At 45.9% G+C, this 18245-nt stretch overlaps 1 protein-coding gene across 2 annotated transcripts in view; it reads left to right on the top strand.

Annotated features, from left to right (window-relative positions):
* Positions 1-18245, top strand: part of RELN (reelin) — a 2335047-nt gene that overhangs the window by 579530 nt on the left and 1737272 nt on the right. For both annotated transcript variants that reach the window (XM_069628072.1, XM_069628071.1), the window contains exon 4: positions 939-1009. In XM_069628072.1, the coding sequence (XP_069484173.1) occupies positions 939-1009 (71 nt within the window). The remainder of the gene's footprint in view (positions 1-938; positions 1010-18245) is intronic.

Below are 18245 nucleotides of genomic sequence, written 5' to 3'. Positions count from 1 at the left end.
GCTTAAAGACCTCTGTGTATTAAGGGCATTATAAATAACAAATTATTATTATGAGGCTACACTCAAGGATGGAACCCTGCAGGAGATTAGGGAGGATTCAATTCAGAGTTTAACACAATTTTAGAACTTCAAGGCTCGTCAATGGATAAAGCTTGATTCAGTGACAAATATTTAGCACACTATGAATCTGCGTGATACTGAGCTGTCCACACTTGGGTGTATTCTAGGGTTTCTGGAGCCCTTCTTCAGACACTGAGGCAAGTTCAAAAATGCGGGGGAGACCCCCCGGGACCCTACCCCTCTTCCTCCTACCTTAACCTATTCCCTTACCCCAGCCCACATCTATATTTAATTAAAATTGACCGAAATTTGGTCAATTTGGAAATGGTAAATTGGCCCGCGATGAAGTATGCTAATACCAAATTTGCTACTTTGTGATATTCTGGCCCCAAGACAGCAATAAAGATCCTCTTGCTCACCTCACTGATTGTACTAATTGCAAATGGGAATTGAAATCAGAACTAATCATTAAATGGGAGATGTAATCAGAACCGATGAAAACACATTGTGACTGACTTGATTACCTTTTTACAATTCCTGGAATCATTCAATTACATTTGTATATAAGGCTGCGGATAAGCACAGATCTTCCTTTGACAGAACAAGCAATCCAAGTCAGAAGAACATGAAAAAACTGCAATAAATATGTGGCATGCACAGTCTGTTTAAGTATGGAAGTGGTTACCCATGCGTGTATTTGTGCTAGCTGTGACGTCACATATACGCCCCTGAGTGGTATTTCTAAAACCCTTTGAGGTTTTTCTCTGACTTCATCTAATGTAAGACGCAGTTATGTCTTCCCTGAAATACTTGATGGTACTGTGTGCATTGATGTGAACGTGCATTTTCATAATCTGCTGTCTGTCTTCTGTTCCTAGGGCGACGGCTACTCACAGGGGCCAAGTGATATTCAAGGACGCCTTGGCACAACAGCTGTGTGAACAAGGAGGTAAAGTAGGAGCTATTGTAATCTTTTATATTCCAGAATCGGTTTCTAGTGTGGCATAATCACCTTCTTTCAGTTGGATATGCCATTTTATGGAGCAAGTGATATCGGTCTATGAGCCTCATTACGAGGTGCCGGTAATCCCTTACCGCCCTATTACGAGTTCCCTTTGCGGGTCCTCCCTTAACGCCTGGTTTTACCAGGCGTTAAGGACGGGACCCGCAAAGGGACTTTGGTGCTAATAACGGTACCGCAATTTGCGGTACCGTTATTAGCTCCTTCCCCCATTCCCATTGAGCTCTATGGGGAATTACCGCCCCTGCCAACCTTGGAATGAGACGGTAATAGCTCCATTCACCAGGGCGGAGTCGGTAAGGATTTGAGGCAGCCATGGCGCTAATAGTGCCATGGTTAGCTCCAACCTCGTAATGACCCCCTATGACTTGTAGTAGCAGCACAGGGTGACCACACTTTCGCTCATTCACAGATCCAGCCTCATGTTTGTTAATGGGTGGTTTGGGAATTTCAGGAAATGAAAAGGCCTAACAGAAGACATTTTACAGAAACTCCGATTTTTGATTTAGCCACATTAGCAAAGTGTTTCCTATAATTGGTTAATATCTAAAGTACACACACGTAACACATATTAGCATTTTGATCCAATTAAGTGAACATAAAGCCAGGGACATTATTTCACCAAAATACCAGGGGTAGCAGAAGTGACATCACACAACCTTTAACCTCTAATGACATCACAGGACATGATGTCATTTGACCCCACCTGAAGTGACATCACGGGGAGCGATGGTACAAGATCTTACAGCCTTGGACAATACAGGAAGTGGCATCACTTAGCATTGTTCTTAAGTACACTAAGAAAAATACGGTTACCATATTGCTGTAATGTGATATACATTTCATACGCGATACGATTACCATATTTATCGTTAATATCAGTCTGTATAGGCCCATATTACCAAATTACTGTGAATGCAAACAGACTTTCAAGGCCAAAAGATAATGATGTGTTATTATATAGCACTTACATTTAAGCGCTTTATATAGAACAAATATCACCCAACCTGTGTTGGTACTCATTTATCAACCCCAGAAGGATGAAAGGCTGAGTTGGCTTTGCTGAGATTCGAACCTGCAGATCACGTGCACATCGCAGCAGTGAGCGTTCAACCCACTGAGCTACCTTACCAGCTAAAGCTATCTTACCAACCATAGTCAAATGAGCAATTACATGTCTGAATGTTCTCAAAGTCAGAAAGCAAATTACTTTCTGTAGTGGATACCATTAAACTGGTAACTGAGATTTAACAGCAGGCCAGTTCATCTGCAGGTCTGGTGCAAAGTTGGTCAGATGTCAAGCCTACGTGGATCTACTTTTCATGCTTCAGGGGTTGGCAAAATACATACCTTTGGCAGGCTTCATAACTGTCTATTAAAGAATTTAGAGTCATGCAAGGAAAGCGGCAAACTCACACGGCATCCCGTAGTCTGGGCACTCGTTACCTCATACGTGCAAACAAACATCCTGAACAGCATGTCGGGGAGAGAGGAAAGAGGCACATTACGGCAAAGCATTACTTGTGGCAAAATGAAAACAAGGGTCACTTGATCTGCTATGATCAAACATTTCTACACTGTACACAAGGTTTTAGGCACAAGGATTTTGTCAAGTGACCGAGGACACCGAGATGGAATGTCTTGTGACGATCGTAACAGAGACAATGGCAGAAAACAACATGCTATAACTGCAACCCGCAAAAGGCAAAATACATAGTCCGAAATGGATGCTTATTCTACTCTGAATGCTTTTTGGACGTTTTTGTCTGCATTGTGAATTTGAGGTGTTTAAGAACAGACTAAATCAGTGACTCGCCCCCTGAAGTGTGCCTGAAATAAACCTTTCATTGGTCTGGCAATCATTCTATAGAATTCCAGAAAGACTCATTTGTTATTCCTATTCTTTCTTAAAAGGGGGCACTGCTTACTTGTGGACCCCCTGTTTTTTTTTAAAGAGGCCTGCACAAGAAAGCCAGCCACTCCGGAAACCAAGAGCCACATGGCGCTGGCCGTGGCCCAGGAGCTTCAATTTTAAAAAATAACATTTTTTAGGGGTAGCAAGGCAGACCTCAGGGGTCGCAGGTGCGACCCCCAAATGACGTCCCTGCATAAAGCGACAAATGTCTCCAAATAATGCATCAAAGCAAGTACAGCTCACTGCAGCAGTGAAGAACCACTGGATATTTAAGGTTGAGAAATTCTCTCAAGAACCCAGGATTGTTCTATGAAGTTTGCCCCAAGGCCACTTTGGCTGAGACCCAACTTCCTGTGTCAAGTTTTGGTGTTTTGCGAGCAAACAACTTCCATTCCCCCTTCCCCTCCTTGACTCTCCTTTTTGTGTATGGGACACCCCGCATCTCCTGCCCGTCATCCCTTCACCACCTCTCCCTCTCACTTCGGCATACGGTCATGCAGCAATTCCTGACAGGTCGCGGTGCGAACAGAGCAGCCTGTTGGGAAATTGCCAGCAGATAAAGTGGGTAGTATGCCGAGGAAGGCCTTTATGCTCTCTTTTTTCAACCAAGATGTGCACGTAGTATCTGTGTGGTCTAGTGAAGTCTTCAAGTTAATCAGGGCTCAAGATGAGGTTACACGCGGAGTCCGCCCACTTTTTCCAGAAGCCCTCCCACTTTTTTCAGAGGGCCCTTTGATATGCTAATTTCTGGTGGCACCACATTCAATTGTTCTATTAATGAGTCGCCCCCACTTTTTCTTTAAGACTTGACCCCCGAAATTAATGTTTCTAGTGCTGGTGTGGCCCTCTGTGGTCCACAGTAGGGCACAGCTGGTGTTATGCAGCCAGTGAGTGCCAGGGATGGGATTTGCTGGCACATGATGAGAGCGACATGGGCCCTGAGGTCCCGAGCATGCTTACATGCATGTAAGTGTCTGAACTCCCTAAAATTGAAGGATCTATGTGATTACTGTGCAGCCGAAAATGTCAATTTATTTTTATGTTGTAACCCCTTTTCACTGCATGTATATGCAGGGGGAGACTCCCCACGCCCCCACCTCTATTCCCTCCCACATTCATTATTTACTATAACCATATTTAGAGTTAAAGGGGGGTGTCAAAATCAACATTTTCGGCTGTCGCAGTAAAATCGGCGCAGTAGTTGTTTGATCCCAAACTGAATGGGTGAATAACTGATATTTTATTTTGTATTTGTTTTTAATGGAGGTAGAACAAAATAAGTGCTTTGAACAAAAGCTCTTTAGATAGAATAACGAATGACGATAACAATCAAATTTCTGGGGGTTTTACAACTCGAAAAAGTGATGGCGGTAGATGGGAACCAAAGACCTTTGGGTAGGTGGTATAGGGGAATGAAAATAGTTTAAGGCTCACTTGGGAAAAGCGGTGAAGAAAGAGAGCACCAGATCTTGTTGGAGGAAAGGAGCTCTAGATGGTTATATTATTATTATAATTGTTCTTTGATACCGCGCTTAATACCAGTGATTGGTTTCGAAGCGCGGGATCGGGATTCAAACCTGTGTTGCGCGTTGTCTTGCTTCCCAGACAAATGCCTTGCCCCTGAGCTATCCCCCTCTGCTGATTTGGGAAAGGAGTTATTGTGTTAACAGAGGTGAGGGCTGGGGTGGGCTGCAAAGAGGGGTTTGCTGGCAGTGTTCAGTCGTATTTTGAGTATAAAATGCAATGAACATGCAGTAATAAATGTGCAGTAAAAAATGGTGAAGCAAAAAAAGGGGCAGTAAAAACACATTGAACTGTATGGCTGCTATCTTGCAGCGGCTTGAAGCATCAGTATTTTAGGGCATTTGTGCGAAGGATGGCGGCAGAGATCCACGAGCGGTTTGTACCACCTTTGGTCCCGAGACAGTAGAAGGTAATTTTCTAAGGGTGTCGGAAGCGTAGCAAAAAGCTTAAGAGGAAAGGTTTTTGTGTAGTGTGGATGGCAGTGCTTAGCCCAATCACATGACCAGGTGAAGGGGGATCTCTCTTGAGCATGGTTGCCAACCTGCAGCAGATAGAACCATTAGATTTCAAGGTATCTATTATGAGGATTGCTGCATAGGCCTACAGTCGGCTGGCATCACCAGTAAGTAGTTTTGCTCGGTATCCGTGGAAATAACCTAATATAAAAAGGAGAAATTACCGAATTATTTTGACCGAAAATGGTACGTATTTTAGTATATGTATAGTAAATAATAGGTGGGGCTGGGGTAAGGGTATATGCTAGGGTAGGAGAGGGTGAGCCCCTCCCCCCGCATTATTTTAAAAAAAGTAAAAAAGCAAAAAGTAATTTTCGTTTTTAGGTAAAAAAAATAGGTAATTTTTCCATTCGTTTTTTTTCTCCAAAATGTTCACGGATATCTGTTTTACTCTGGTAGTCAATGCAGGGTGGAGGAAGTGCTGCAAATTAAGCAAGGATTAAGACCCTAGTACACAAATATTAAGCAAGGATTAAGACCCTAGTACACAAATTTGTTCCGCCTCATAAAGGCATGTGTCCAACCCCTGTTAATGTCGTAAACAAATTGGGGATGAAATTGGATGCTGGCATGAGTCTATCGAAAGTGATCTCTAGGGTAACCAAGGTGGTATTTTTGCAGCACAGGACCTTGAGATTGTTTTAATCAATGGCCCAGATCATAGTTATAAGAAGTCTAGTTCTTTGCTAATGCCAGCAATCTGTTTCTCCAAGAAAAGTACTATGCCAAGGTATTATTGTGTCACTGGAGATGGTCAGGCAACACAACTCAGTGATTCTCAGAGCATGAGCTGAGCCATCAAAACATGTTATGCCGATCATGAAACATGGAATTTTGTAAATGACACACACGACATAGTACAGGATGTTGCCGTTATTGTAGTTTTGAAGTCTAACAAGGCCATCTGATATGTACTACATAGTGATTTTAAGAACATAATGCCTTGCAAGGAATGTAAAGATAGGCTGCATACGGAGCACATTTCTGGAAACTCCTCTTTAACCCTCCACCACGATTATTTGTAGTTGAAGGATGTGTCTCTGTTATATCTATAAACTGTTACCTCAATTACGTTTCCTATATGCCTCTGGAGAAACCCCACGAACAACTTTGCAGACAACAACAAGAAAACTCTTCATACCTGGTCTTCGAATACAGGAGATTAGGAAAGTTTACCGGAAAACCCTCCTGCGACACCTTCAAACACAGGTGCCGGAAGGAGGCTCCCGGGAAACCCTCATTGGGAAGAAAACCCGGCTGTCGAGTGCTGAAGGAGTTACTGGTCTCTCGGCTCCCTCGCGATGGATTACGAAGTCTTGCTGGTAAGTGACGAGGTAAGTCGCCTTGAATGGTCTAGTCGTGTGGCCCTTTCTGGAGGGATGGAAAGAAAAGAGTTACTCCGGAAATCTTTTTAGGAACTCCTCTAAGTGCCTGAAATACATGCGAAGGTACCTGGGGAGTTTCCCCGAGGACTAGTGTGAAGAGTTATCTGGTAGTTGTGAAAATATACCATTCTTACAAAGAGTAAGAAAATAAAAAAAATAAAGGGGTTATTCTTGGAATGACCTAAGGGGTAGAAAGAAGGAATGGAGGAAATGAAAGGGGGTCCTACCTGGAAGTGTGCTTGTGTACAGATCTCGGAGACAGGACCTAGGAAAAGTAGTGACTGGACCGGGACGTGACCGGTGAATGCCATGTACTGATAGGAAATTTTAAAAAAGGGGCAATCAATCAAGAGTAGAAGGAAATGCGATCTTGCTACGGACTCAGTGTCAGGTGTAGGGGGTTTGCTTGAAGAGAATCTGATCCATGCAGGAGAGCCGGTGGATGATGGCAGGGCAGAGGAAAGGGGACGAAAGGGCGGTGTTTCCCTAAAGAGAAATGTAGGCAGAGGTAAGGAGAGAATAACGAGCCAAAAACAGGGCAGAGTGGATTTGTATTCTAGGACCGATAACTCACGGAGCGGAGCTGCTGTAGACAGTAGCAACGCGCCGCTGTCCAGGCGGCTTGGATTCATATACTGCTTCCGGAGAGAGAGGAGGAGCCTCGCTCTCGTCTTCCTTCCGATGAACTATACCGCTCCTTCGCGGTACGGGCACCATGTTGGAGGTACAGAGTCTTGTTTTTTGGTTGCAGCTGCCAACGATGCCAGAACCAACCCCTCCGAACACCCGCTGTAACAGTCTCTAAATATTCTTAAATTCATTGACAGTCCAACCCTCCAACTCATACAGCAGATCTGTCCCTTAATTGTAATTATAATTGCTCATTTATAACATGCTTAATACCCAGAGTAGTTTCTAAGCATCAGTATTCAAACCTGTGTTGTCTTGCTTCCAAGACAAACGCATTGCCCCAGAGATATCCTTCCTCCCTAATTGCAAAGATTGTCAAGGCTAGAAGTAGATGATGGACCCTCTTAATTTTTTCTTGCACCATTTACGAATTATGTTATGCATGGGGTGTCATAAATCACATGTACTCCATGTAAGGGTGCAGAAGTCAGACTGACACGGAGGGGTCATAGTGTTTGATATAAACTTTTATTCAAGGATAAAAAGGAAAAGAAAACCCTATCTCGCCCTAAATCTAAGAGGGGTTTCCCTGTCTCAACTGAAATAACTAGTGTCATAATGTCAAAAGCAAAAGTCCCAATGTCCAGTGTCAAAATCCTAAATCTGTCCCTTAGACACTAAACTACCTAAATCAAAGAAAATGTCTTCTTGGTCCAGAGGGGTGATTCCCCTTCCCCAGGGCAAAAGGCAGCTTTTGTCTTAAATGGATTCTCTAAAAAAGGATTCAGGCAGTGCTTGGTTGTTGGGAAGGTATCTTGCTCTCCCCAGCCGTTGCCAGGCTTGAAAGAAGTCCTTTAGGGTCCCCAGGCCCTGGTTGGCAGCTTTGGCTCCTCCTCGCCATATGCTGTGCTGAAGAATAGCCTGGATGTTTACCAAGCTGTAGTCGGTCCCTGACCTTGGGGGCAGACCTGGTTCCCTCACCAGATACTGCGACGAAGAAGATTAGCCTGAACGCACTTTCCAAGCTGAAGGGGGTCCTTGACCCTGGTATGCAGACCTGATTCACTCTCACCAGGTACTATGAGGAAGAAGACCAGCCTGGAAGCACTACCCAAGCTGAAGTGGGTCCTTGACCCTGGTGTGCAGACCTGGTTCCCTCTCACTAGGTGCTTCAACGAAGAAGAGCAGCCTGGATGCACTTCCCAATCTGAAGGGGGTCCTTGACCCTTGTGTGCAGACCTGATCCCCTCTCAGCAGGTACTGCGTTGAAAAGAGCAGCCTGAATGCACTTTAAAGATGGTAGCGGGTTATACAGCTTGGTTCTCTAACCTGTCAAGCACTGTATGAAGTGATATGATATGATATGATAGTTTATTTATATAGCACCTATACACAATGTGTTTCAAAGCAATTCAAGGCAAGGGAGGGAACAAGGGGAAATACAATGACATTTTTACAGGCCATGAATAGTAAGGATGTGAAATTAACTATTGTACTCGGCCTGACGACATTTCAGATAGTGCAAGAGATAAGACATAGATAAGGAAGGGAGGGGGAGAGTGGGAAGGAAATGGAAGCAGACAGGCAACTACCGTACTAGGCCTGACAACATTTCTGGTAGAGCGGGAGAAAAGCAAAAGGTGAGGGAGAGGGGTGCAGAAAGGGAGGGGAGGAACAAAACAAGTGACTTTCGTACTAGGCCTGACTTCATTTCAGATAGTGCTGGGGGGGTGGAAACAAGGGAGGGGGGAGGAGACAGATGAGGTTGCTATCTTACTGGGTCCGGGGAGAATTCTGATAGAGTAATTGCATAGAAGAAAGTAAGGGGAGGAGATAGGAAAAGGGAGAAAGGGAGAGGAGTAGAGAACACAGAGTTTTTAAGTCCCAGACTCGCAATTCCAACTTCAGTTTTCCTACCTGTGGGCTTGGTTGATTCTCCTGCCAAGCCCTAGTACAACTTTGTGTACATTTCTGCTCTTCTCCAACTATATTAGGGCCCCAGATCCTCCTTTCCCAGGCTTCCTGTTCTTACCAGTGTGGTCTCACACTTCAACGCTTAGCTGTTCTCTGGGGCACCCAGAGTCTCTTTCTATCTATGGCCCTGTGTTCTTTGCATCCTGGACCGGCCATGGACTCACTTCTTCTTCTTGGCATTCCGTCAGTACCCGTCTGCACGTCGGGCTCTTCCTGGCTCTTGCAGTTCCCACAGGGAGGGCTTGACGACTTGTCAAGTCCTTCTTTGGCTTTTATCTTGCTTCTTCCAATCAAAGGCCACGAACAACTAGACTGGTAAAAGTGGTTACAATGGTTATTCACCATTGCTCCGCACCTCCTCATCGTCTCAGTACTAAGTGAGTGCTTGTGTAGTAACTTACTAGGAATCTTTCTCGTCTCAGTACTCTCAACATTGGCTGCTTTAGAGAAGCACATAGGATATGAGGGTAGGAGTGAAGACTGTCAGTCCCTGGAGATTCAAACTTGGGACAGAGGAAGTGTGCAGGAGAAGCTGGTCCTCAGTCATGAGGACTCCCTGGATCGTTCGGTAAAGCACTCCGTAGTTAGATGGAGACTCGACCTATGCAGAAGCTGGAGAGGTGCTAATGGTTGCATGACCTCCGAGAGGTAGACCATGCTGTCCTTCAACTACGACAAGACCGAAAGGCCAAGAAACCTATGGAGCCAGCACGGTGCAGCAGGAAGCCGAGAGAGAGACGCAAAGTGGGTTTGACAAGAGCGAGCGAGACCAATACCACGGGCAGAACCAGTGACATGGCTCCCACAGAAAGAAGTTAACAGGAGCCCCGGGAGACATAATAGGGGTTTGGGCAAGAGTGAAGAGTGCTTTGGGAGTACTCTCCCTCGTCACAGTAATTTTAAGGAAGATACCAAGATTGAAGAGTATCCCGGGAGTAATCTACCTCATTACAGTAATTACAGAAAAAGATACCAAGAGTGAAGAGTGCCTCGGTGCAAATCTTCCTCGTCACAATAACTGCAAGAGAGATATCAAGGATAAAGATGACTATCGGAGTAGTCTCCGTCCTCACAGGTTTTGTGGACACTGTGGCAAAAGCCAAGGACATTACAGGGGTGCTCTCCTTTGTTACAACAGACGAGAAGAAGAAAAGGAATGTCCAGGAATATATATATATATATATATATATATATATATAACACTGAGAAACAATAACTGTTGGACATTTTATCCAATCCCAAAGAAGTCCCTGGGAGGAATTATAAGAATGTATCAGAAATGTTGCCAGAGACTATTAGAAGTCCGCCCTTAAAGCTGAACCAGTTTGACCAGGAGAAGGGAGTCATTCTCCTGGCTTCGTTTGTGTTTGCTGAATACCTTTGGCTGCAGGTAGGGTCAGAGTAGGATAGTTTGGACAGAGGACTGATTCTTCAGTTTGACAACCACCCTGACGAACAGCTTAGTTAGAATTCAGTTAGGTAGGGCAACCCTACTAGTTATAGGGATAGATCAATTTCTTATTATTTGAATAAAACCTTGAGTTTGAAATGCCACCCTTTTGTCAGACTCCTTCTTCTGACTTAACACACGTGTCATAGGATTTGCTCTGTTTTTGCACCTCCTACGTGAAGTTGGTAAGACCATGATCCTCATGCCACCCACCTTGTAGACCGATGCACGCCTCGCATCTTGAAGTATTGCATTGCGGTCTCGAAATTTTAACAGCTTTGCCACTGTGGACAGCAGCGTTGCTCTGATTTTGAGGCCGGCTTCCAGGGACTCTATGTGCTCCCTTTCAATGGTGAACCACACGAGAGACCCCTGATCTTTCCATTGTCCACAAAGAGCTGTTCCAGGTGTAGTTCCATGCTGGGGCCTTCTTCCCCCTCAGCGACCCCACATATTCTGACGTTGCTCTGCTTGGAGCAGCCCTCCGCATCTTCAGCTCTAATTTCCAACGCTCTCGTAGCCGCTGTAAGCGCGTTAAGCCGGGCTTGCAGTACGGTCATTGTGTCCTCCAACGTACCCACTCTTTGTTCCACCACTGTTACACGTTGTCCCATCTTCTCAAGGTCCTCCCTCACCAGCGATATCTCGACGGATACTGTTTGTAGTTTTTTCTCCAGGGACGATCTGGAGTCTTAAATCGCCTCCAGTTACTGCCCCATCATCAGATTACCTTCCACAGGTGCTGAATCCCTTCCCTATTCCATAAGCCGGGTTTTTGGCCGAAGTTGCATGCCTTTACCCCATACATTGCTCCAGCTTCTGCTGCTGGCCCGTTACCATCATGCCAGCTGCCAGTCCTCGGGGGATCCATCCCCCATCCCTCCCCTCACCTCGAGCCACTTTCAGGCAATGGCACCCACGGTTAAGCCTTTAGATTAATAACTGCTGCCTTAATGAACCTCTTCATCCTCTCCGGCTTCCAGCACTCCATTTACCATGGGGGAGCCTCCTGAGTCCTATTGCTCAGTACAGCTGGACAGCAACTTTCTCCTGCTCCAAGGTGACAGGGTCCCCTTGGTCTGCTCCATGTTCAGCAGGCAAGCACACATTCCAGGACCCACTGATCCACAACCCTGTCATAGAGTCTCAGCGTCCATATCTAGCGCCAGCCAGCCCAATCAGCTTACAGGCCTTCCAATGCACCCCTTCAGACCAGTGCATCACTGTATGACCTCCAGCAGCTACAGCGATCCAAGAAGGCCTCCCAGTGTGCCTCCTCGCACGGATGTCATGACCCGGCGAAATTGCCCCTTCTGGACCTCATGGTCATTGTCACGAAGGACTTGTACTCCTTGTTCCTCCCACCATGGCCGTACCAAGCTCCGTGCTACGCACTAGCTTTCACGTCGTAGCACGTACTATAAATTGGTCACGCCCTTCCGGGTCCGCGCGTCTCAACGCTATCTTCGATAGTGACCTGACGTGTGTTTGCTCTCTACATTTGCTTCCTTGATCCTCATACTTCCTTCCTTGCCTTTTTTTCCTGTTCCTGGACTTCCCCCCTACATTGCTTGTTTATCGCTAATCCTGGACACCCTGGAACCACAAACTTCCCGGAACTCTGAACGCGCTCTGCAACTTGACGAGGCTCGGGCGAGCCTATTCAAGACCCGAACCACCCACAGGAAGAGTCCTACAGCCGAACAAGGGAGATCCCGATCACAGGTGAGACGGGGGAGATTTATGACAGTTTGAGACGCCAAACGATCAATACGGATTCTACCATGGAGAATGCTATTCAGGACCTGATGCGCGGAATGCAAGAACTTTCCACAGAGATGCAGAATATAAAAGCCGAGAATGCGGCGCTAAGACAGCTTGTCTTGTCACGCGATTCCGCGAACAAGGACAGCGTATTATTGGGAGGAGTGGTTGCTAAATACGACGGTTCAACAAAGACCTTACTTGGATTCCTGGATTCTTGTTTGGTACATTTTACCTTCAAGCCATACTATTTCACAACTCCTAGGGCTAAGGTTGGCTTCATAATATCGCATCTTTCCGGTAATGCCCTTACATGGGCCACTCCATTACTCAATTCAGGGGATGCTCTCCTGGATGATTATGAAGGGTTCAAGACCTCAAGAACTCAAGACCATGTTCGAACGGCCAGAGCTGGTTCACAGTGCTCAAGAAAAGCTACTTGACTTCCAACAAGGATCCCAAGACATGTTGACCTATGTTACCAGATTCAAACAGCTAGCCAAAGAGGCGGACTGGCCCCTGGAAGCCAGTTTTACTTTGTTTCGCAGAGGTCTAAATTAAGAGATTAAGGACGAGCTAGCCAGGGTGGCACATCCTAGTTCATTCCAGGCCCTCCTGGACTTGTCTATGCAAATAGACTTTAGAATCCAAGAAAGAAAGGCCGAAAAGAAAAAGAATAAAGTATCAATTCAAAGATACTCCCTAGAGAATACTACAAGGACAGAATCTGCCAAGAGTCCGAGCACTGATTCTGAACCCATGCAACTTGGAGCCTTTCGTGGACCAATTTCCCCGCAGGAAAGGTTAAGAAGAATACACACAGGCTTATGCATGTATTGTGCCTCAGATAAACATCTAATTAAAGTATGTCCTCTGGCTCCTCCCCGACGCTCGGGAAACGCCAGCTCCCGATCCTAAATGGAGCAAGGTTTCGGGAGAGCGATGTTTGCTCCACATCAATTCCATCCTTGAAATCTCCTGGACAAAACAAATTGGTGATATTACAGGCCTTTTTATCGCCATCCAAGGACAAGGTCTACCCCATACTGGCCTTAGTGGATTGCGGAGCAATGGGAGTCTTCATTGATGAAGATTGGGTCAGAAGTCATAACATTCCGTATGAAGCAAGAAGTTTTTCACAGCCAGTGGAAGCGATTGACGGAAGACCTCTCTCCTCAGGACCCATAAGTCTGCAAACAAGGGAGATCCATCTTTCCATAAATCATCATCAAGAAAGAATTGTGTTTGACATTATAAAATCAGCCCATTACCCCTTGGTTTTGGGCATGCCCTGGTTACAAAGGCACAATCCATATATCAACTGGACAGCCGAATCCTTATTCCTGGGCTCGGAGTTCTGTATGAACCATTGTTTAAACCTGGATACCTCATTCACAGTCCCTAAAAGTCCACCAAGGTGTCCAGAGACACCACTCATGGTTTCCAATATTGTACAAGTTCCAGAGATCTATCAAGGGTATGCTGATGTATTCTCTACTGCCATCGTTCAAGCCTTACCTCCACATAGACCCGAAGACTGTGCCATAGATACTGAACCCTCAGCAGTGATTCCCTTTGGCAGGATGTTTATCCTTTCAGAACCAGAAAAAAGAGCCCTCCGGGAATACCTAGACACTAATCTTGAGAATGGCACCATAAGACCTTCAAAATCACCAGCTGGTGCTTCATTGTTCTTCGTTCCTAAAAAGGATACCAAAGAGCTCAGACCTTGCCTGGACTATCGGGGCCTAAATCAACACACCCTGAAAGACAGATACCCACTACCCCTGATCTCGGATATCCTTGAAGCTGTGAAAGGTGCAGTGATATTCACGAAACTGGATCTCCGAAGTGCTTACCATTTGATCCGTATCCGGGAAGGAGGCGAATGGAAAACAGCCTTTAGAACACCCTTTGGTCACTTTGAATACCTAGTCATGCCCTTTGGTCTGACTAATGCTCCCGCAGTCTTCCAGCGTTTTATGAATAGGGTGTTCTCTGACATGTTATTTCTCAATGTTATCGTCTACCTGGATGACATATTGATCTTCTCAAAGGATTCCTTAAAACATGAAGAACATGTAAAGGCAGTACTTCAACGTCTCCGTGAAAATCAACTCTTAGCCAAACCAGAAAAATGTTTGTTTCATGCTACATCAGTTCACTATCTGGGGTTTGTCTTTAGTTCAGAAGGAATTAGTATGGATCCTTCAAAGGTGAAGGCCATACTGGCTTGGCCCGCCCCAACATCTGTAAAGCAAATACAGTCCTTCCTGGGGCTTGCCAATTTCTACCGGAAATTCATTCCCACCTTTTCCGAGATTGTTCAACCCATTGTTAATCTCCTGAAGAAAGACGTTCCATTCAACTGGTCTATACCACAAGACGAGGCATTCCAATGCTTGAAAAAAGAATTCACTCAGGCCCCTATCCTGGCCCAACCTGACATAAATCGTCCTTTTCTAGTGGAAACAGATGCCTCCAATTACGCCATAGGAGCAGTTTTAAAACAAAAACAAGAATCCGATGATAAGTTGGAACATCCCATTGCTTACCTTTCACGGACCCTGACTACCAGTGAGACTCACTACTCAGTTCTGGAGAAGGAGTTATTGGCCATTCGTCATGCCTTCACTGAATGGAGACATCTACTCCTGGGTGCTAAATATACAGTTCAAGTCCATACTGATCATCGAAATCTTCAGGTCCTACAATCCATGGAGTGGAGGAACAGTAGACAAGCTCGATGGGCCTACTTCTTTGCTCAATATCAATTTCAAATCTCACATGTTCCTGGACCGCAAAACATGATTGCCGATGTCCTTTCTCGGCGTCCCGACTACGTTCCCTTGCAGAATAAGATCTATCCTAAAATGTTTCCACCTACAGTCTTTGTAGCTCAAGCGATCAATCTCCTGGAAGAAATCAGAGTACAGACTCAATCATCTGAACTCTGGAAGGATGTATCCGAGAAAAATCCCTGGCGTTTGACAATCAAGGAAGGATATTTATTCAAGAACAATTCAGTGGTCATTCCAACAAAAGAACTTCAACAGAAGGTAATGAATCTATGCCATGATACTCTTCACTCCGGCCATCAAGGGGTAACCAACACCTTCCGTCTTATACAAAGACAGTTCTGGTGGCCAGGGATGAAGTCCAGTGTGGTTCAATACATCAAGACCTGTGCAATTTGTAGTCAGAACAAATACGATAATCAGAGGCCGGCGGGTCTGCTTCTGCAACCTACGTTGCCAACCAGACCCTGGGAAGTTATTGCCACTGACTTCATTGTTGAATTACCACCTTCCCGAGGATATACAACCATCATGGTAACCATTGACTTGTTCACTCATCTAGCTCATTTTACACCATTGTATAAACTACCATCTTCCTCAGAACTTGCTGGAATTTTCCTGGAACATATTTTTCGTCTTCATGGCCTCCCTTCCAAGATTATTTCGGATCGGGGACCTCAATATATTTCACAATTCTGGAAACATCTCTGTGGTGTTCTAGGAATCCAACGTGCCCTTTCTTCAGGCTATCATCCACAAACCAATGGGGCAACGGAACGAGTAAATCAAACCCTGGAACAATATCTTTGTTGTTTTGCCACCAAGGTTCAAGACGATTGGTCTCTCCTTATACCTTTAGCCGAATTCTCCTACAATAACTCAGATCATTCAGCTCTCAAGATCAGCCCCTTCTATTGCAGTCAAGGTTATCATCCGTCTGTTTTACCATCAGTTCTTCCAGAATCTACTCCAGTACCTACCCTTGACTCTTGGATTCAGACGCTGATCGACTTACAAAGAGAGGCCAAGGATCAGTTAGAACAGGCCCAGACTCGAACCAAAAGATATGCGGACTCTAAGAGAAGACCATCACCTTCCTATTCAGTTGGCGATCAAGTCTGGCTAGCCTCGAAACTGTTACCTCGACATCTACGACCAAACAAATTGGCTCCTCGCTATTATGGTCCGTTTTCTATAAAGGAGATCATCAATCCTGTCTCCTTCCGACTTAAGCTCCCGGATTCCTGGAAGAAGATACATCCAGTCTTCCATACTTCCCTGTTGAAACCCTACGTTAGTTCTACTCGAAAACCCTTCAAACCCACACCTGTCGTTGTGGACGACCAGTTGGAATATGAGGTGTCCAGGATATGTGATTCCAGGTATAGAAGGGGTCGATTACAATATCTGGTCTAGTGGAAAGGCTACCCCCCTAGCGAGAGAACATGGGAACCAGTTTCTGATTTAAAGACCCCTTGTTTACTCAGAAGATTCCATCTTATTCACCCAGGCAAGCCTGGAGGAACCAGTCTTCGGAGGGGGCATGCTGTCATGACCCGGCGAAATTGCCCCTTCTGGACCTCATGGTCATTGTCACGAAGGGCTTGTACTCCTTGTTCCTCCCAACATGGCCGTACCAAGCTCCGTGCTACGCACTAGCTTTCACGTCGTAGCACGTACTATAAATTGGTCACGCCCTTGCGGGTCCGCGCGTCTCAACGCTATCTTCGATAGTGACCCGACGTGTGTTTGCTCTCTACATTTGCTTCCTTGATCCTCATACTTACTTCCTTGCCTTTTTTCCTGTTCTTGGACTTCCCCCCTACATTGCTTGTTTATCGCTAATCCTGGACACCCTGGAACCACGAACTTCCCGGAACTCTGAACGCGCTCTGCAACTTGACGAGGCTCGGGCGAGCATATTCAAGACCCGAACCACCCACAGGAAGAGTCCTGCGGCTGAACAAGGGAGATCCCGATCACAGGTGAGACGGGGGGAGATTTATGACAATGGAGCGTCCATGCACGGCTCACTATATGAGGACCTGTGACGTTCGTGAGAGGTCCTGCAGTGCTGACTTCAGGTGAGGTCAGGAGCATAGTACTGGGGGAGGGCGGGCCATTCACCAGAGAAGCTGCATGGTGGCCTGTGACCAGCGTCAAGTGTCATCATCGAGAGACAATTCACTTGCTGCTGCGCGCTAATGCGCTTATTGGTAATTTCTTACGTCAGGCTGCCTTCCAAACCAGGAAGGGTTGGGATGACTTTAAAGAGTGGGTGGAGACGGGGGATCAAAACCTGCCCCCTGGATCATGCAGGCTATCAGCCGTGCGAGAACATGCACGCTCCCTGTGCGAGACTGACCTCTGGCAGTGTGCAGTAGTGGCCTGGGGCCTCTACAGACCATGGCCCGACTGCATTTGACACTCAAGTGCAATTTTGTCCTGTGCTCCCCACAACGCCACCACCTGGTGGCATTGAAGGGAACCCTATGCCACGAGGCCAGGGATCAGCTTAGCATCCCCGTTTGTAGGCCTCCAGGCACTCTATCGCATACACACATTGAGGGGCGGAGTGGGAGGTTTGGTTCAGGCTGGCCCCACTAATCAGTCCCATGAACAACCAAGACCGGCATAGCCTCAGCCTGATTCCCAAACCCTGCCGTTGGCGTCAAGCTGTAACACTTAAAAGTGACGGCCAATCCAGAGGCCAGATTCCAACCCCAAGGAGTCTGTCATTAGGCCTCCTAGAACGCTGTAACATGCCCCACCTCCGTTTACTTAAATGGCAACTCTGTCAAGGAAATCACAAATGGAAACTGCCCACTTCAAAACACACGTCATGTCAGGCTTACATGCAGACAATAATATATTGGATGTAAAAAAGAGGGGGTGAGGCGCGCACTCCAATTCCTGGTCAATATACTACCTGAAGAAAGAAAAAATATATAACTGGGTTAAATCCCAAAAGTGTCCAATTCACTGGGTTAGATCCCAATTGTTGCCAAAATGTTTACAGGGTTGGATCCCTTCTGCTGCATTTGTGCTGCTGTTCTCCTCCTCCTAGCACTTTCGTGCCCCAACACTCTTCAGGGAGGCTGTGTTGCCTTGCTTTTCAGGTGAATCTAATTAAATTGCTAATGCAGTCTCTAAGGATTATGGTGGATGTAGTGAAAATAATATATTGGATGCTCTCTTCACATGAGAAT

The sequence above is a fragment of the Ambystoma mexicanum genome, chromosome 12 (assembly GCF_040938575.1).
Source record: "Ambystoma mexicanum isolate Mex_15411 chromosome 12, UKY_AmexF1_1, whole genome shotgun sequence".
In the NCBI taxonomy this organism is placed as follows: Eukaryota; Metazoa; Chordata; class Amphibia; order Caudata; family Ambystomatidae; genus Ambystoma; species Ambystoma mexicanum.
The sequence above is the reverse complement of the archived record's forward strand: the minus strand, read 5'-3'. Positions and strand labels throughout refer to the sequence as shown.